General features: G+C 45.6%; 1 protein-coding gene across 9 annotated transcripts in view; it reads right to left on the reverse strand.

Moving 5' to 3' along the window:
• The window catches only part of GPHN (gephyrin), a 275,331-nt gene that overhangs the window by 163,629 nt on the left and 90,257 nt on the right, over positions 1–21,445 (reverse strand). For 8 of the 9 annotated variants that reach the window (XM_068162859.1, XM_068162862.1, XM_068162860.1 and 5 more), the window contains exon 3: positions 5,316–5,373. In XM_068162859.1, the coding sequence (XP_068018960.1) occupies positions 5,316–5,373 (58 nt within the window). Of the gene's footprint in view, positions 1–3,235; positions 3,339–5,315; positions 5,374–21,445 lie in introns of those variants that run through there. The other variant, XM_068162867.1, reaches the window with a different exon arrangement.

Consider the following 21,445-nt stretch of genomic DNA (forward strand, 5'->3'; position numbering starts at 1 on the left):
CATGCTAGAGATGTAACATATGCTGACAGGAAGAGCACTTTAAAAACCCCCAACCAATGAAATTCCTCTTCTGCTGCTGACTTGCAAAGCCTGGCACACCAAACCTTTGTTCATATGGCTGAGAGAGAGTTGTTTTCTCATTCAACAAGTCATAGTGAATGAATTGTCTTCTCGTTCAACATGTATTTCCTGTGTGGCACGAGTTAAGCCAACCTGTTCCACTGTGTAATGACAGAATGCTACAGTCAGAACAAGCCCTTCTCTCAGTGCTATAAACCCTAAGATGCCACTGTTCGCATATCAAATTGCCTATAGGCTCATCACACAAAGTCTCCCTCATCTGGGACAGTAAACAAAACTGTATTTTGTCACAAATGTCAGTAACCAGGAATAAGGAAAGGTAAAGTCTGCTGCTGTTCTCTTCCTCTCAAATGCAATTGCTTAAATTTCCAAACAGAGGATGTCCTTCAAAATCAGACTTGCCTGACATGCTCACCAGTGGCTATGTACAGGACATTATTTGGCTTGGCAGACCTCTCCTTTAAGTACAGCACTGCAGTGGGTGGGCAGCAAAGCCAAAACCTACCCATGTGCTTTCACAGTTTGAAAAGCTCCTTACCAACAGGATGAATAATCCCAAAGAGAAAAGGAGTCTAGAGAAAGCCCAAAGAGTGCCACTTTCCCAGGAACGTGCTGTAACTCCTCTATTTGCTGCCTGCATCAGTCCCTGTGGTTGTTTAAACCAGCAGGTACTGGGGAGGTGCCACTGCTTCAACTGAGAAATCACAGTATCACAGTATAACTTTAGGTTGGAAAGGACCTCGAGGATCATCGAGTCCAACCTATCAACACAGACCCCATGACTAGACCATGGCACCAAGTGCCACGTCCAATCTCCTCTTGAACGCACCCAGGGATGGTGACTCCACCACCTCCCTGGGCAGCACATCCCAATGACGAATGACTGACTCAGTGAAGAACTTCCTCCTCACCTCAAGTCTAAACCTCCCCTGGCACAGCTTGAGACTGGGTCCTCTTGTTCTGGTGCTGGTTGCCTGGGAGAAGAGGCCAACCCCTTCCCAGCTACAACCACCTTTCAGGTAGTTGTAGAGGACAATGAGGTCACCCCTGAGCCTCCTCTTCTGCAGGCTAAACAATCCCAGCTCCCTCAGCCTCTCCTCACAGGGCTGTGCTCAAGGCCTCTCCCCAGCCTTGTTGCCCTTCTCTGGACACCTTCAAGTGTTTCAATGTCCTTCTTAAACTGAGGGGCCCAGAACTGGACACAGGACTCAAGGTGTGGCCTAACCAGTGCAGAGTACAGGGGCACTATGACCTCCCTGCTCCTGCTGGCCACACTGTTCCTAATGCAGGCCAGGATGCCATTTGCCTTCTTGGCCACCTGGGCACACTGCTGGCTCATATTCAGGTGGCTGTCGATCAGCACCCCCAGGTCCCTCTCTGTGTGGCAGCTCTCAGCCACTCCGACCCCAGCCTGTAGCTCTGCATGGGATTGCCGTAGCCAAAGTGCAGCCCCTGGCCCTTGGACTTGTTGAATGCCATCCCATTGGACTCTGCCCATCTGTCCAGTTGGTCGAGGTCCCTCTGCAGAGCTCTCCTACCCTCCAACAGATCAACTCCTGCCCCCAGCTTGGTGTCATATGCAAGTCTACTGATAATGGATTCAATCCCCTTATGAAGATCATCAGTAAAGATATTGAACAGGATGGGGCCCAGCACTGATCCATATGCCTCTAAGCACATCAGACAGTACTTCATTTTGCTAAGCAGGAGAAACTGCTTCAGTTATAGTCAGCACTGACCTTACACAACAGGCACATACATGTATAGGCAGCACTGGAGACACATTAACCACGTCCCATCTCACAGTACCCACAGACATCACACTGCAAGGAGAAATATATTCTAAACACTCCCAACTGGAAACACGATAAACACAGGTTAGAATTTGCTGAGCACTGCAATAGGGACAGGTAAATTCTCACAGATATGGTACACAGGGTCTTTTTAAAATAATGATATATTTAGAAACATGAATTTCAGTAATCTTCCAAAGACACTTTTCAACCAGCAGGTGTGTTAAGGCTACACAATTTTTTCTTCTTCTATAATCTCAGAGATGCACCCTCTGCTTAGAATGATGTTTTGCCTAAGATGTCATCATGTGAATCAACAAAATCAATACTTCTATTTCCTCATCGATTATTTTGAGCTGTAAAAGTGGCTAATCTCTTCTTATTTATTTGTCATAGTAATTATTACTCTCTGCCAGATGAAGTGCCCTGCTTTGCCATTTAAGCAGCAGTTCACTTTGCAAAGGCTATCAGAAAACAATGTTCCAACTCCCATAAATGTAATTTAGCAACCCATCAAGTACAATCATATTTCATCAAATTAAACCCCTTAATATCTCATAGTTAAATAGAAGAGGTAAAGTTGAGGCAAAATAATTCTGTACTACTCTGCATGGAAGACTCTGTCCTGTCTAGAAGTAACACTCCAATGATCTCATTTGCTCTCTATTTCCTTCTGCTTTTCTACTCAAATCTGCTTGGAGAACCTGCCAAAAATATAAGACTCCCCCCAAATTTGCTGCAAGGATACTCAGCCTCCCCGTTGCCAGCTGCCTTCAAAACACGTATATACGAACGACCACGTTTCTCCGGGCAGTTTGGCAGGAGTCAAACCCCCCTCGCTTTCCCGCTTATCCTCGGTACTAGAGGGCTGGGTGCGGCTGAGCTGCCCTCCTCAGGGATGGATCTTTACTGCGACTCAATTAACGTTCTCGGGAACGGAACCGAGACCGAGGCCTGAGGCAGCCCAGCGCCAAACCACTTTCCTGCACAGGCAACGCGCCCGAGTGCCCGGGGCTGACGGCAGCGGCTCTCAGGAGTCGCGCTGGCAGCTCCCCGGGGCCGACGGCAGCGGCTCTCAGGAGTCGCGCTGGCAGCTCCCCGGGGCCGACGGCAGCGGCTCTCAGGAGTCGCGCTGGCAGCTCCCCAGGGCCGACGGCAGCGGCTCTCAGGAGTCGCGCTGGCAGCTCCCCGGGGCCGACGGCAGCGGCTCTCAGGAGTCGCGCTGGCAGCTCCCCGGGGCCGACGGCAGCGGCTCTCAGGAGTCGCGATGGCAGCTCCCCGGGGCGGCCATTTCTCTCGGGAGCTTCTCGGCAACCCCCTCCCAGCAGTTCTAGCAGCCCGCGGCAGCAGCAGTTCCTAACCGATTCCAGCGGCAGATTCCCCAGCACTTTTCTAGCAGGGCTCTTCTGTCAGATTCCCGGTGGCTGATTCTCCGTCTCCCGCAACCGAGTCCCTCGTAAGCGATTCCCTAGCAGCTGACCTCTAGTCTGGCAGACCGTGACAGCTTTTATAGCTTCACCCCGCGGCTAAACACAGCCCCCACCCCGACTCGGCAGCGGAGCACACGCACTTGCATGCCCGGGACAGCCCCCAGGGGGACTCTCCGGACCCCCTCTGTCGACTCTGTCACCAGGGCCTCCCCAGGGTCCTAAAGTCAGGCAGTCCCCCGGGGCCCCAAGCGCCTCCCTCTGTCGACCCCAGGGGGCCAAGGCCAGGCTCCCCGAGCCTCAAACGCTTCTCCCAGTAATGTGGAGCCACAGCTGCTACAATTTTCGGTGCCTTAAAATTTGCTATGGATCTGTCCATTATTCTCACTGCTAGCGTGCCTCAGCATCCTGCAGTAGTGCCTTATCTCACATGAGTAACACCGACTGTGTTGGAGCTGGTGTGCGAGGTGGGCTGGCCTCATTTACAACCTAAACAGCCGTTACCTGAACCAGACAGCTACCGGAGGCAAGTAAAGGAGGTGACTTTTTCCAAACACTTGAAACATCTCTGACTTAAACCCACAGTGCCCTCCCATCACACTTAAACCCTCGTGTAACACACCAGTGAGTAACTGGTCCTGTGCTGTTTCCTAGCATCTCAATCATTTAAACACCAGCTGTATAAAAAAGAGCTGAAAAATCGCAACAGGCCTCCTTAGCAGGTCAGGGTGAGGGGCAACCAAACACATTCCTGTGCCTACTGAACTTGCCTATATAATAAGCTCCTAAAAATAAAGTTCATTCTTCTTTCCTAGCATTCTGTTTTCCTTTGCTCACTGAACTGTTTGTACAATGAAGCTCCTTTTTCTCCATCTCCAACATCAGCAAAGTGTCAGTGAGTTTAGATTCCTTATGTTACAGAAAAAACTTCCTGGCTCCGAGTTTTTGCCAGCTTTGGGTTTACAGTTTTGGTGCAGCCCTCTGAAGATCATAAGTATATTACATAACTCTAACAGGCTTTGAAAACCTTCTACCTTTCTTTCTACTAGCAAAGTCTAAACACTGGATCTCCTGTAACAGATCTTGCCCCTCCTGGTAATTCAGGATAGAGGAGTCCATGAATCAGAGGAGAGAAACAAATTTTGATCACAACAGTGATATCTCTGACTGATGCAGGCACAGCAAGTCAGTGTTTTTGCTTACAGTGGATTTGATGCTAGCCAAGGAGAAATAAATCTTCACATTTCGACACACTGTGAGATCATCTCTAGATCAGATCCCTTTACTAGCTTCCTTAGCTTCCTCTGCACAGCTACCAATGAGTGTATGAAACAGCACATTGGGATCAGCATTCACGACAAGCAAGCCCTATGCCAGGCTGATCGACTACCAAAGCACCAGCTACCCCCACCAGGCTGCCAGGCCTAGGCCAGACTACCACCCAGCACCCAGCTTTTAAATTGCCAAAGCACTCCCCATCAGTGGGCCTGGCTGAAATGAGCTTTGTTATACTGCACTGGAGGCAAACTTCGGTGCTGATTACTGTCACTCCCCAAAATTAAAGAGCTTTCAATGACTGAGTACCAATGACTTCACACTATCCCCTTCTTAAGACAGCTAGTATTGAACAAATAAAACCTGGAAGTGCTTTTGATCTCGAAAGCAGAAGGACACTACATTTGTATTCATTTTTTGTTAGGAAAATGTACCTTGATGTTCACAGTAGCCCTGCATCTGTCTTCAGGCAACAAAACAGGAAAATGTTGAATTACACAGGTGGTTTGGCATCAAACATGGAGGTCAGCTTAAGCTGAAGGTAAACTGTACTTGTAAAAATAACAGAAATTCTCTTTCAGATGCTTAAATGCCTAAATTGGGTCTAATAGTTGGACTTCAGACACTGCTTCCACCCCATGATACAATTCAAAGCAAGAAATAATGTGGCTATTTCATATAACATTTTCGTAATTCTCCAAGCAAATCAATTCAGTTTTGAAAGGCAGTAATACTGTACCTTGATTTCTTCTATTTCATCTGGTACTATCTTGTATGCAGATATAGTCCCACCCAACCTGAAATCAGAAGAAAAACATTCTCAAAATCAGCAACACAAAGCACAGCATATTAGTGATGTCAGGACTTGTTCCAAAACAGCAGCAAAAAGAAATACCATTTCTTTCTTCATCAAAAAAATAGTCTTGGTGTGCTTAAATATCAGAAACAGTGTCCTTCACTAGCCTGGAAGAGAAGCATCGGGTCAGTCCAGCAGGAACAGCATCAACCAGATGATATTCTTTCTATTAATGGCCATCAATCATCACAGGCTGTAATCTCCTGTTCGGCATATGGATGAATTTCAGTGTTTGAAGCCTGACGTGCTCTGTGCCCAGTATCTCACTAAGCTGCTGTACAATCTTGGATGCACTCAAAAGCAAGTGTAGAAATTGAATTTTTCTAAGAGACAGGCCTGTACCAGGCTCACTAACTTCACAGGCTCCATGGCTTTCATGCTTGAAAAGTCTCTGGAATTCAGGATGAGCGTTAAAAGGCAGGCAGTGTGCAAGAGCTGGCACTGACAGACAAAAGCAGGGGAGCTGCTGCACAGAACTTGTCTGTGCCCTGGGAAGGGCCTGGGGTGAAGAGCAGTTTCCATCCTGAGGATGCCTGAACAACATGCACTACAACTGATGGGAAATAATACATCTTCCCCAGAGACATGCAGACATGGTTCCTTCCACTTCATGAAGCAGCATCATTGATAGCAACAATTCAGATCTAAAAATAGACCTGCACTAACCACCTCCCTGCTGGCTCTGCACACAACTTGAGTCTGGGTCCTACAGAAACGGAACTCAGAAGAAACCATTTACTGAAAGAGGTAGGCAGCTATCAAATGTGTATTTGCATGCTCTCCCTATTATGGGGATGTCTTCTTGCAACTGTCAGCAAGACAAAAAGGGGGGGAGGTGGGAGCACAGAAATACAGTAACATTTTCCCTGTCACTCCTGCCTTTCTGTGTCTCCACAAGTGCTTTCTGAAGGCTTTAGGCCGAAGAGGAAGTCTGCAGATGGAAAGTCTGAAATCCATTGCTTCTCCAAGTAATGTCAACTGTGTTCCCCAGGGTAGACAGGCAGGGTCCAGACGTGCCAGCATTCCAGTTCATCACAAGCAATGGCACTCTCCTATTTCCCCTGCAGCCTCCATCACTGCTAATCACCAATGGTGTTGAAAATTGGAGAGAATCAAAACCCTTTGGTCAGCAAGTACAAACACGAGCTTTTATTCTTCACTATACAAGACCTTTGTTCAAATGGTGTTTCCAGGGATGGCTACAAGAAATTGGCCTTGTTGCTGCGATGAAGCATTGTTTGGTTATCCCACAACAAGGAGTGGCTCAGAGCAGTGCATGCTATCTCTGCACATGACTGTTCCTTATTGCTACTGCACTGAGGCCTGTGAGGAAACATTTTTGTTTTTTCATAGCCATTTCTGCCTGCACATTGCAGCAGTCAGAATCCAGCTCACCAGGGACCCAATTCTGATGCAGATTCACTTGTCATGTCTCACACATTTTAGTTTTGTTATAAAGTTTATCATGTTTTTCCCCAGCTGAACAACACAGCACCCAGCACCCCACAACACAAATGGCCTTGTCTCTCAGAACACACAGTCGACCAGAAGCAAAGCCAAGTATACAGCCAGCTGCTCCACAGACCAGACACAAAGCTTTTCTCTCTCAAACTGCACTATTTTCACACCAAGCCACATTATTGAATAGTGAGGTTATTTTAAATACTAGTTAGCTTTACTTTTTCACATGTATAAAGGATAATCTCCGAAATGTCCCACCATTTATGTTCAAATTTCAACAGACATTAGTCTCAGCAGGTCTGCATCATACCCTGCACGTAGTACAAACACCCCAGCTCCCTAATCCCTTTGCAGAAGAGAAGCAAAACTCTTCTCGAAATTAGAGCTGACACAATAAAAATGAACCACACCTTATGCTGGGCTAAACTAGTGAAAGAAATCAGAAAAGACAGGATAGCAATTACACAAAAGTAACCAGGACATACAAATCTCATACAACTGTTAGCATAGGGGCCCTTGAAAGAAGAGAACCTTTGCGTCTACTCTGGGCAAATTATTTCAGTAACAAAGTGCACCTCGGGTTGACCCAGAACGCAGAGTAGTTCACCAAAAGGATCCAGGAGAACATGGAAAGCAAGGTTTCCATAGCAACCTAAGAAATTAGCAGAATACAAGAAATAAACTGAAGTGAGGCCAATACAGTTGTGCTGAAACAGATGGGAGCTTTATTCTTCACAGTCTTTAAAAAGGGCAAGAAGACAGACCCAGGAAATTACAGCCCAGTCGGCCCCACCTCCATGGCTGGGCAGGGGATGAAGCAGCTCACCTGGAGGTCATCTCTAAACACGTGGAAGAAAGGAGGCTAGCAGGAGCAGCCAGAATAGATTCCCCAAGGGGAAATCATGTCTGACCAACCTGATGGCCTTCCACAGCAGTGAGACTGCATTCCTGCAGATGGAGAGCAGTGGATGTTGTCTACCTTGACTTCAGCAAGGCTTTTGACGCTACCTCCCACGACATCCTTGTAGCTAAGCTCAGGAAGTGTGGGTTAGCAGAGACGACTGTGAGAAGGATTGAGAAGTGCCCAGATAGCAGAGGTCAGAGGGTTGTGGTGCAGAGTCCAGCTGGAGGCCTCTACCTAGTGGTATTCCCCAGGGGTCAGTATTGGGGTCAGTCTTGTTCAACATCTTCATTAAGTACCTGAATGAGTGTATCCTCAGCAAGTTGTCTGCTGCGGCTATGAAACTGGGAGGATTAGTTGCCACACTGGATGGCTGTGCTGCAATTCAGTTTGTCCAACAGGTTGAGGGATGTTCTCCTCCCGCCTTACTCTGCCCTGATGAGACCATTTTTGAAGTGCTGTGTCCAGTTCTGGGTTCCCCAGTTCAAGACAGGGAAATATTGGACAGAGTCCAATGAAGGGCTATGAGGATGATGAAGGGACTGGAACATCTGTCTGAAGAGGAAAGGCTGAGAGGCCTGGAGCTATTCAGCCTGGAGAGAGAAGACTGAGGGAGGATCTCATTAATATTTATAAATACCTGCAGGGTGAGTGTCAAGTAGGGGACAGGTTCCCTGCAGTGGTGCCCTGTGATAGGATGAGCAGCAGTGGGTACAAACTGGAACACAACAAATTCCACCTCAACATGAGGAAAAACATTCCTATGAGCATGACAGAGCACTGGAGCTGGCTGCACAGAGAGGTTGTGGAGTCTCCTTCTACAGTGACTTTCAAAACTCCTCTGGATGTGTTCCTGCATGACCTGTCCTGGGTGACCCTGCTCTGCAGAGGGGTTGGACTGGATGATCTCTGGACATATGTTTCTATTTCAGAAACTAAAGCAGAATACCAATGAAGAGAGAAAACTTGAACTTCATCCAAGTGAAGGAAAGACCAGAAAGGACTGTGCTTAAATGGAGGCAAGAAGCAATGAACCACTATCCACATGAGAAGAAAACTCAAGACAAAAAATTGCAACTAGGTTACAACAGTCAACTGTTATCCTTTCACAACCCGTTTGGGGTATGTTCCAATACTCCATCTGAAACAGGAACTGAATTCCTCACTTTTAAATCATTTACTCTAGATATAAGGTTAACATTTTTACATGTTACTTTTCATACAGTTGCAAGCTGGACTTCTGTCTGGTTCTCTCCAATGCCCTGATGGACCGAGTCCATAATTGCATAGCTACAGCAGGTGCAAGACATTTGTGCAGCTGGACTGAATCAATACTGACTGGCTTTTAGCACTGGAATTCTGACCAAAGACATGAACTGGGTCTTGATCTACAGCTCCTCATTCAGTGGCTGCCATGAGAGCTGAGCTATCAATTCATCTGTTAATAAATGAGTCACACTGAACGCAATCAAGTCGATGTTCTAAAATAAGCTTGCAGCCATCTTGGCTGCTGTCATCTGCTGAAGTTCTCCAATGCCACTTTAATTAACATTAATCTTTCAACAGCTACATCACTGTCTAACTGATTTCAAGTTGTCACTAAACCTCCCAGTGAAATTCTGCTTCATCTTTAACGGGAAGCAAATCTCAAAATCCTATCCTCCCCTTTTACCTTCAGATCCCTGTCAAAATTGTCTTTGTTCTCCCCCACGTGGCCAGGACAGCCTTTGGATTGGGCCAGCTCAACGCTGGCAGGGAGACACAACAGATCATCTTGCCTCGGATCCTCGCACACAGCCAGAGCTTCACACGGTGTTACAGTGCGAGAGGGAGCAGAGCTCTGTCTCAAAGCTGTTTCTATGCCCGCAGGTACCGAGAGGTCCGTTGATGTCGGAGCCTGTCGGTACCCACACGGAGAGCCCCAACAAAGATCAGCGGAGAGAGCAGCTGTGGAGAGGGGACCGTGGCTGCCGGCGGGCCCAATGCTCCCCGCATTGAACAGACAGCTGCCTTCTGAGAGGCTCCTGCGTGTTCCGTTTGACTTTCCCACTGCCCACCAAACCTCGGTTTTGTCTTACTCCGGGAGCCGCTTCTGCGACACAGCATTCCCCGATCCACATACTCCCATCCTTTCCAACAGGGTTCTGAGGCACAGCAGACGTCTTGCGCCCTACCCCCGAGGGCGCCCACACAGACGCCACGGTCAGAGCTAAACGTCCCTTAACTCCCCTGAGCTTCCGCACAAAGCAACTTTGTTCTCCATGACCCGTAAGAGCATACATTAAAAGCAGGCACAAAACTACCTTAATTGATACTAGTTTCTACTGACATTTGAGAAATTGCTGAAGCACCCTGAGGGGAGGTAGTAAGATGCTATTTTGGGCTCCCATCCCACACAACAGAACACTGGCAGCTAGAGCAAGCTGGGCTGCAGCTCCAAGCGCTGGCTCCGTGCCAGCAATGAACCCTGCAAAACAGCTTGTAAAGTGCTTCCCGATGACAGTTTTACTTACTCTAAGGTGTAGAACTACGTGATGAAGATCCAGACCATGGCTTTGTTTTGTTTCTTTTGGGGGTTTTGATGGATTCAATAATTAGATCCTTGAAAACTTACTCCCCCTCCAATCTGAGGCTAACTTCAACATGCTGCACTCAAGAACCTGGCAGAAATCAAATTAATGCAGATGTGCCCTCTGCCAGTTCACATCTCCTGAACAACAGCTCTGGGATGAAGATGTCAAAACTACCTCACTGCACACACAAAAAATGCAGGGGGGGGGAAGAACAAAATGAACCCAACGTTGGAAAATTTTTATTCCCTACCTTATCACTGTTTCAAGAGTAACAAAAATACCAGAGCATCTATTTCACTATTTTCTGGTGTATTTTTCTAACAAACAAAAATCCCAAGCTACATAAAAGCATTATTCTTAAGGAGAAAAAACAAAATATGTTTTTGCTTTCACGCTTCAAATATTTTCCTCCTGTGTTTTTAACTTAACTATAGGAAAGGCAAGAATACATTAGAAGAAATTATTTTTAAGGCACCTTCGATAGGAAAATACTGACACCTCGGCAGCAAGCCTCTCAGGGACAAGATCCTGTGTGTCATCTGCCAATGGCACCAGCAGGAGCCTCCCTCCCTACTTAGCAGAATAACTCATTTAGTTTTGAGGGGATGTCTGTAACTGTTTTGACATAAAGTACAGCAACTGAAAAGCCACCTCTGCAGGCCACGCTGTAGTTTCCTAAGGGGGTGCCTGTGGTTTAATGAAGTGTCCAAGGCTCACCAGTAAGTCAGCTGGGGGAATTACTGCTGCCAGACACAAGACAGATCCATAGACTGCCTCCTCCTTACTGCCTAAGAAAGATACCGAAGGTGAGCAAGGAAGGCAACATCTCCAAGAAATTTTGGGCTTCGAGGCACTGACCTCCAAAAGACACAGAATGGATGAAGAGGAAGCTTCAATACATGAACTTTGCAGTGGTGCAACACTGCTATATCTTACTCTCAGCATGAAGTCTTCTGGGCAAAAGGAGGAGGAATGCTGAACTTCCATGACAAGGAAAAACTATTTAAGCTTTGACTTTCATTAAACAAATTCATTAATAATTGTTCAAAAGTCTTATAATAATATTTGTAGGCCTGACAGCAAGAATATGAAGCATGCAGACGGCAAGGCCTTTGAACTGAGTGGATATTTACAACCTCAGAATCTCGTTAGGACTTCAGGATTTCACTAGGTCAGACTATGCAGCATGCAAAACATGTTCTGGCTTTCAACAGTCTCATTCCAGCAGGTGGTAATGGAAGAGGGAGGTGCTGCCTCTGACAGCCAAGAGCCCACCTCTGCAGGATGCGTGCATGCTGCTCCACCTCATTGGTAACCCAGCTACATTAAACCAAACAGACAGAAATGTCAGCTAGATTCAAGCCAAAATGTGCCCAGTGACTTTACAAGTTCCCACTGGGGCATCAGATGCTTGACCAGTCAGCTCATTAAACAAGGAGAGCAAGATCTGAAATTTCCTGAGAGGAAAAGATATGCAGGACCACACAAAAGCCATTACCACAAAAACATTCAACTTCTCACTATTTTGATGAAGGAATCTCTCTTTAATAGCCATGCTGGGACTCAGCTGGTAGACTGAGGCCTTTAAAACACTGTCTGAAGAGAAGTATTTATAGCAAGGGCCAAGACAACAATAAATGCTGACCTGACTTTGTCCTATAGAGATAGGGTGGTGGGGCAAAGCATGCATTTGCATTTTCTCCAGCAAGCACACACCTGGGGGAGAGAGAGAACTTGCATTTGTATTGCTAGCAACTGCCAGCCACCAAATCCCCTCCTGCTTCACTCTGGAGCCTCAGAGTGATCTTTTGCTAGTCTTGGAAGGCACTACAAACAAAAGGCTTTAGGAATACGACCAGGATTGCTACGAGCTGCCTGGGAATGAAAGGTTGCCCTGGTAAAGCAGCACAGCAGCCTGCAGGGCTGCATGGGTGGCCCAAGCCATTTCTGCTCAACTCCCATCATTTCAGCCGAGCTCCTCTGCTTCTGTACTAACCCAAAAGGGAGACCATCTGAGCCAAATGTGAAGCAAGATTCCTTCTAGGAAAATAAGTTGACCTGCAAGTAGTAGAAATAGTGAGGCTTACTTTCTTACAAACTAATGCTGGCCACCCTCCCCCCCAGATTTTAGTATCTGATAAAAATCAGACTTTAAAACCATGGCTCTTCAGGACTTTTACCATACCTATGCTGCTCACTGTGTATTTTCCCTTCCATTTGCTAGACACCCAAGCATAGCTGTTTGACAGCAGGCTGAACACAAGCCAGCAGTGTGCCCAGTGGCTAAGAATCACAGAGTCATAGAATTGTTTCAGCTGGAAAAGACCTCTAAGTTCATCAAGTCCAACCATCAACCTGACACCACCATGGCCATTAAGGGCAACAGCATCCTGGCCTGGATCAGGAATGCTAGTCTGGCCAGCAGGATTAGGGAAGCAATCAGCACTGATGAGCCTGCACCTCAAATACTGGGTTCAGTTTGAGCCCTCACTCGAAGAAGGACATTGAGTTGGTGGAGCATGTCCAGAAAAAGGCAACCAAGCTTGCAAAGGATCCGAAGAGGCCTGCTCCCGAGTGGCTGAGATCACTGGGGGCGTTTAGTGTGGAAAAGGGGAGACGGAGGGGAGACCCATTCCTCTCTATAGCTCCCTGGCAGTGAGGTGGGGGATATTCTCCCTTGTCTCAGGTGACAGGAGAGGAACTGGCCTGAAATTCTGCCTGGGGAGGGCTGGGTTGGAGATGAGGAACAATTTCTTTACTGCGAGGATAGTCAGGGATTGGAACATGCTGCTCAAGGAGGGCCTGCATGACACTGTGGACATGGTTTAATGGCCATGGCAGTTTGGGTTGATGGTTGGACTTGGTGATCTTGGAGGTCTTTTCCAACTGAAGTAATTCTCTGATTCTATCTGCACATGCTTTGACACATGCTTGTGAAGCATGCTTAGACACACAAAGCCCATGTTCATGCTTACCTTGAGGGTAATAAACACTAAATGTTTATTTTAAAGAGAGAAGCTTAGCTGAGAGATGGAATCCCAGAAAATGGAATAATGGAAGCTCAGGAATCGTTGGGGTTGGAGAAAAAGCTGGAACCAAATGCAACCAAACGCTGACCACAGGTTGGGAAAAGCAGTCAGAGTACCATGATCAGCCAAAAAAGCATCCAGGAAAACTCTTCATTCTACAAAATACCACTGAGACTGAAGGTGAGAGCAGGAGGACTCAAACTCCACAGAAGAAATGGGGAGAGTATGTAGAAAGCATTTCAACATTCCAGATTCTTGAGCACATTTTTCTCTTTACAGTTGAAACCATTGGGCTTGCAGAAGACTGAACACTTCCATCAATTGTTTAAAAAAAATAATCCAACAATCCTGGTGACAACACTGATGGAGAAGCCCAAGAGACACGCAGCTCCCAGAGGGCTTACTGCACTAGTTCAAGCAATGCTTCACCTTTCCAAGTGTCTCGTTTCTCCCCGCCACATTCCAGAGAGATATAAAGTATGAACACAATCCAGTGCAAGATTAATGGCAGTCTTGTAATGCCTATGTCTCCTGACAGTTAAATTCAGAGGCAGAAACTACTGCTGCTGCTTTCCTTTACTGCCTCAGCACATCCAGATGTATCTGCAGACATGGCTGTGTGCGGCCGACAGGAGACCTCATTTGAATTAAAATAGTGACCTGGCTGAGCTGGGTTTTTTCACTGTGTACTGAAGAACATGAAAGGAAAAAAAAATAGAGTAGGCTCTCCTCAGCCACTGAATTGAGTCATATGAATAAAAGGATTTCATGTCTGATCCACCCCCTTCATACCTAGCAGCAACTTCCTACAGACGAAGAGCGCTGCTGACAACGCCAACAGTGAGACTTTATTGCCTGCCTCACAGCGCGCTCCCTGTTCCAGAGAGTTGAGTTATGTTAGAAGCTATCACCCATACTTTACAGCTGCATGTAAAGCACTTCTATGAGGTTCAAACTCAAGTGAACTGAAAAATAGTTCCTTGTTTATCATATGTTATTGGCCATAACAGTTTCTCAGCACTCTGATTTTTGTTTTCTACAGTGGTCATTTCCTTTCTCCTTTGCATATTATCATTTAAACATCAACACTGTCTCTGGCTCAATTTAGAGCTACTGATGCCACTCATGACCTGGCTCAGCATTCAGAAACATGGGCAGAGGACACAGGGACAGCTGAGGTCTTGGATTAAATACAGATTTGTGCATTTTGTTTCCTTCGTGTCCTAAAAAAAATAAAGAGAACCCTGATTTGAGTTTCTAAATAGCTCACACAAACACAATGAATTGGAAAATGTAACTACTAACTTCTTACTTGCAGCTGTAAGTCACGTTGTGAGGCATGTTCTCCTGCCACCTCTTTTGTATGACAGGTTGGATAGAACAATCCCCCTGCAGATGCATTTTGCTGAAGCCCTTCTCTCCTTCACTGGTGCTCCCCTTACAAGGATGATGCTCAGAAAGGAGACTGACCCACTTCCAGCAACTGGAGATGGTTTACACTGTATTGTTGTAAAGATGTGACTGTACAAGTTACTGAGCACACACAGTACTTAGTGTCATGCTCCTTGGGGTGCTAGTGACCATAACATCCTCATAACTGCAACATGCCTCCAGCCCTCTCTCAAGATGAAGAACACAGATGAAGAGATTTGATCTCTCCCTCAGCTCCTGCTACAGTACAGATGAAGTGGAATGAAAACAAGGAAGGTGAACCCTGGAGCAACTTTAAGTGCTGTCGTGTATAGTCTATGTAAGCCAGCCTGGTCAATCTGACTAGGTAAAAATAGCAGAAGTGACAGGGGAACAGCTCTTGCAAAGCATAAAGCGAGTCTAGGACCACCTCCTAGTAACTATAAGGTTAAATATCTATCACCAGACAAACGACTAACATGACCAACACACACTGTAAGCCTTTGCTCAGTACCTCCTGAGCCACGATGCACAAAGGAAATCAAAGATGGTTAGGACAACTCTACCTGCAAATAGGTATCGAGGACACTACAACATATGCAGGACCCTCCCCAGGGCAGGGAGGTTTCTATCTAGAGATACCCAGGCTTTATGGAAAAAGTCCCTCTAAGAAACTGCCATTTCCTCACCATAGCACAATTTACAATCTGACTGCAAGAAGCAATTGTCATATGCCACCTGCCTTTTCCTTACTGAACTCAGCCTGCAGAGAGTAACAGGAATAGCTGCAGAAAGACAGAGCCCAGAAATAATCCGTATCTGTACTGAAATTAGTTTCAGTAGTATCTAAATTTAGGAAGTGAGCTAAACTGCAGCATTACGTTGCAAGAGAACATTTAAAGAACTGATAGAGGAATGCCTTTGAGGACCTTAAAGCTACAAACCCATATTCTGCTGCCAGTGCAACAATTCAAGTGGCCTACAAAGCTTTGCTCTACTTTGGATTGGTATTTGTGAACAAACAACTTATGGACAGGTGGCTGGCATCAGGTCAGGGAATGAAAGGACTAAAGGCTTGTCCTGAGAAGGATGCTCAGTACTTACCTATCAAACCAAGCAGAATTAAACTAATAAGGCCATTTAAAACCTGAAAGATGGATCTAGGAAGCGTGTGGACCACAGATCATTTGCAAATGGAGAGAGAACTCCAGATTTTGTTTCTTTTAAGCTACCCTTTCCTCACAGCCCAGGGGAATACCAATGGGTAGATTTTAGCAGGTGCTTTGTATTGTCAGCTGCATTTTAATCTAGAAGATGTCAGGACAAACAGCAGTTCTATGCCTCCACAACAGCAGCCGGCGCTTAGCTCCGATTTCCTCCAGCCATATCACCTGACTTGAAATGCTCATTGGTGCATAAAGCTACCCTAGGTAAGTGTCAGGATATGTTTCTTAGCTGCAGTGCCTCCATACCTTAAGCTGCTAAGAAGGCAGGCTTCTGCAGAGCTAGCCATCTCCTTCACAGCTGGGAAACGTGATTACCAGCACAATTAGTTGCCTTTGAAGATCAGACAATAATCAGAGGACATTTTTTTCTTTTTAAAGATAACATTTCTCATTCTCTGAAGCTGAGATTGGAGATGTTTTATGATGAAGAATATCCTCTTTCATCTTAATTAAGGAAAAGTAAACATTTGGTAACAGGATCCTCTCAGGATTTGTTTCACCTTGACAAAACTGTCTTGTGTAGCAGTTTGTCTAAAACCCTCTTGCACCAAACTCAAAACCATTTGTAATGAATAAATAAAAGTGGCAGAAGCCCTTTACAAACAGAAGAAAAGTCAAAGCTGAGCCCCTGGTACTTAAAGATGTTCACTGCAAGGTTACCTGTCACATCTATTGAGCAATGCCCAGTTCAGCTTTCCTGTACTTCACAGTGGCCAGTTCTGGACACTGGAGCACAGCGACTCCAATTATGCCACACAGGCCATTGAGACACAACCTTTTCAAGTGGATTTTTAAATTTCAAGTTGAGTTTACATTAAATTAACATTTTTATTTTTAAAACGATCTGGACATGACAACAAAAAGGTTAAGAAACCAAATAATATATATAGATACTGCTGATAATATAACATTATGACTTCTCAGTCATTAACGTTCTGTGAACAACGAAGCAGGGGTGTGTGGCTGGTTGGAAGGTGCTTGGTTTTGCTTTAAAAAACTGGTGGGTTTAAAACATTTCTCCACACACATAAGTTCAGGACTAAATAGTGATTTTTGCTGACTAACTTAAGAGAATGGCCACAGATTTAATGGGTCACACAAAGCGAAGCAGCAGGCCAAAGATGCTGCACACATCAAAGCTAAAGCACACAGGCAGGCTCTTCAATTATTTGTGGCCTGTACATGGCCCACAGGAACTGCCCAGAGGTCCATTACCAGACAAACATCATGCACCTGAGAGGCATTCTTTGCTGGAGAAGAGGGATAAAGGGAGCACTGTACCAAAGCATCAGCTGTTTCCCACCTCTCTGGTCTTGGCTGCAATTGCCCCACTTCAAAGTCATTTCCAGTGGTGAACTTCGTGATTCTGTAGTACTCACTGCAGTCAGGGAGTACTTACAAAATCTCCATCCCAGAAATAATTAGCTGTGAGTTGTCACCTTCAGCTCCTACAGCTGGATACTTCACACACAACTGTAGCTTTTGTGGCCTTTCTACCCCTGGCCCTGCCCCATTCTTCCATCCTCAGAACCACAGTGATACATTCATGAGCACAAACACAGAATAAAGGTTTTCTTGCCTGTTCAGGCCTTGTTTCCCAATCCTTCTCCCCTCTGAAACTAGACGACTAAGTAGCTGTAACAGGGAAACACTTCAGAGAGCTTGCACGTTATTGGAGAGCTCTGTTCTATGGAGCAGTGCAGTGCAGCCTAAGACACAGTTTTGCACTAAATTAAAGCAAGTATAAAGCACTGCCCATCTTCTTGTTAAAATCAACCAACAGTCCTAACTCTGATCACTTGCTAGTGACAGATACTTGAATGATGTGCTGTAATGCAGGCTTCTTACTTGGCTTTTAACACTGTATTGTTTTATTTATGACCCCTTCTGATGGAATTCTCAGAGCTTTAATTAACAATCAAACAATTAAACATAGGAGACAAAGGAAGGAAAGGAAAACCCAAACCAACCTTGAGTCTGCCTAGCTGTTAACTTCAGAGACCTATACTGGCATCCCACACCACATCACAGCCAACTCTGTACTACAGTTAGAGTGGCATCAAGCCACAACTCAAATCATGCCAAGAGGGAAAGCAACTTGCACTCAGCACTGTGCTTCCTTACAGCCAGACCGCGCAGAGCACTCGCTGGTCCTTATTTGCCAGAAAGCCATCACCAAGGCAGTAACTGACATGACCTACACAACTGAAATATAAATGTGTAAGATATGCTGCATGTCCTAACAGTCTGCTACCTGCTCCATGAGAACCATTTCAGTGGCTAGCTGGTAGAAGCAAACAGGAGCCATTTATAGCACTTTGAGGTCTGTCCTATGCAACCTGGTTAAGAGCTACCCGACAATTTGACATGAAGTCAATTGTTTGTTGTTTGTTTGCCAGTTTAATTTCATGTTCAGCATGAAACTCAAACGCATTCTTGATTTTTCTTAATGGTTTGTACTTTGCCACAGAAACCTGAAATAGTATTTTCCCTGAAATTTGTACAGGTTTAGATGAAGATGAGTATGGAACTGTTCTGACAGAGGCTGAAATAAAATTTATTCAAATCCTGTTCTCTTACTTTCAGAGCATTGGAAATGTGGTGCAGCAGGCCCAACAGAGAGCTTGATGCAGGAAATGCAGACAGTGTTGGGACAGCTGGAGCAGCAGGCAGAGAACAGCCACCGCAGCTGCTCGTGGTACCAAGATACTGACTCTCAGTCCTGAGTCAAGCCCAGAACACAGAGAGCTCTCAGTCACCCTGCCCTGTGTCCTCTTTACCTGCAGAGACACATCAAGGGGTGAACAGCTCTCAGTCACCCTGCCCTGTGCCCCCTTACCTTCAGAAGCAGACGGCAGGCAGATTAGACTGCCAGGGTTCTGCTTCCCCAGCAGCCTGTGCAATGCGTGGCCTTCCAGGCTAGGAAAGGAGGATTTATGTTAGCACGAAGTATGCACTAGAAGTGTCTTTACCTTAGAAGCACATTTGTATGTTTGAGTGCACCTTAGCAGAGTAGAAAACAACACCTAATAATGTATTTGTTTATTTTCAGTAAATCACAGGAACACAAGAAATAGGCTTTGTTAAAATGGAAAAAGGAGGTTCTGCCTCATTTAGTGGAGCCTCCATCATCTCCTCTGTAGCTGAATACTTGACCACCTCCACATACTGCACTGAGCTAGAGAGCACATCACCTGTGCAGAGGGCTTTTGACGGTAAGAAAAAAACCCTAAAGGAGGAGGGGTTGAGGAGAAAAAGCTCTCTAAAGGTGCGTTTGTTAAACGGGCAGTTCAGGCATCTCAGTCAAACAACACTCCAGAGCACCCTGTGTTTGGTAAACCAAATCACCTGCCATAGCAAATTTCACAGGAATGCTGTACTTCCTGCCAAAAAATACCACTTCATAGATCTGGAAACAGATAGTCAATAGGATTTTAAAAGAATAAACACTTCTGTTCCAATGCAATGAGGAGGGTGAAGTCCAACGTAAGAAGAGCAATGCTCGAAGTAGAGAAAAAGCAAAAATGTTAAGAGGATTAGCAAGGGTGTGAAGAGAAGCATTTACCATTGGAGTATGACTTTGTTGCTCTGAAAGAACTCTGTGGAAAATCGCTTGAGGCAATCTTTGAACCCTTAAAATGTCAGGTTTGAACGTGAAGGCTGTCATCATCCGTAGAAATATTCTGGTGCCCTGGTTATGCCCTTCTGAAGCTTGCATGTTAGAACAGACAAAGGAGACAAGCAGAAGTGAAGAGTCCATGACAAAATTCAAATTGCAGTGAAAGAAGACGAAAGGAGTGCACATGGAAACACCACAAGCATTATTATGGGATAACTATACTTCCTCACTTGAGACACCATCTGTAGAGACTGCTATTGCACAATGCTGAAAAAGTGACTTTAAGAATTCCTCCTGAACAAATGACAGCAGGACAATTCTTTCCAATTAAGGAAGCAACCTAGAACTTAAGTACAGTGAGCAGCATTGTATAAAAGCATGGGAACACCTCTAGGCAGCGATTTTCTGTATCCTAATATCAGGATTGTTCCTAAGATGCACAGGAAAGGCTTCCTTTACAGCTGAAGCTACATGTTCTACTATAACCCCTCAGCACTGAATTATCCGCTTCCCCTGTTAGCTTCATCTGTACTGCAAATAAGCACCCAAATTTCATAGGAGCCTTCTCCAAACAAGGCACTCTTCGAGTCTTTATAGCAAAAAGTCTCCTGCCCAGGGCCCAGCTCACAACTGCTGTCAGAGAAAAGACCATTTAGGCATTTCTCACAGTAAGATTAGAGGAGAGTCCTTTTCTGCTGTGTAACACATTATTACAACCCCTGTGTCGAGAGGCTTTTGTTCCTGCATTACTGGGAGTTCCAAATTTAGGTTCAGCCATGTCAGGCAAGCCCACTTTAAAGGACATGCTGATCCCATGGAGAAACGTTTGAAGTTCCTGTGTGGTCCATGAAACCACCATCCCTGAAAGCAGTGCATCAAAACTGGCACAGCAGCTCAGCCTAACGGTGCACACAGCTCACCAGGGCGTCTCTGCTGCTGAGAAACAAATGCTCAGGGAACAAACATAGGACACAGAACATGATTTGTCCCCTGGGACACACTTACTGCCCTTCTCAATCTTCATTTCAGCAGCTTTGCTGTCCTAGGTGCTGCATGCAGATCATCAGCTTTAACAGCCACAGTGGGTCCGTCAACCCAATTCCTTCCTTCGTATCTATCATTTATACTCCAGGCTCCCACATGATGTTACATCAATTATGAAATGCTCAATTCTGCTGCACTTGAATACTTCTAGTCATTTTCAATCTGCTCTCTGAACTTTTTCCCTGTCACAATTTCTGACCTCTGCAAAACAGGGAATATTTGCCTCTGACTTTGTTTCTAATGCTACTCATTCTGTATGCCTCCCCCATACTTATTTCTTGGTTCAACTCTGGTTAATTTCTCCTTATGCAGAAAGTTGTTTCAAACCTCTGCCTAACCTGATGAGCTATAATGTACCCCCCAGGTTTACACAGGCATATTAATAGGCCTTCTGGTTTGTTCTCAGTTTTCGTTGTTAAGTCCTCATACGTTATTTCCTCTTCTGAGGATACATTGCTGAGAGCTCAGAGGATCTCCTCAGAGACTCCTCCACTGATGCAGCCTAACCAAAGATCAGAACTGGACCATCTCTCTCCTGTGGATACAGCAGTTTTCTTTCCAGTATCTCTACACTATCAGAACACAGCACATTAAAATATCCAGATGAGATCTAGCTATAAACAGGAACAAAGACTAGAGTCAGGAAGAGTCGGGTTAGCTGAGATTCAGTTGAAGCCTGGAGGTGGCAAAATGGGCTTAGGAAGAGATTGCTTGAGTTCTGAGAGTCACAGACCCCCCAGAGCAGTAAGC

Source organism: Melanerpes formicivorus, unplaced genomic scaffold, assembly GCF_026170545.1.
Source record: "Melanerpes formicivorus ecotype bairdi unplaced genomic scaffold, bMelFor1.0.p_v2 SCAF_68, whole genome shotgun sequence".
NCBI lineage: Eukaryota > Metazoa > Chordata > Aves > Piciformes > Picidae > Melanerpes > Melanerpes formicivorus.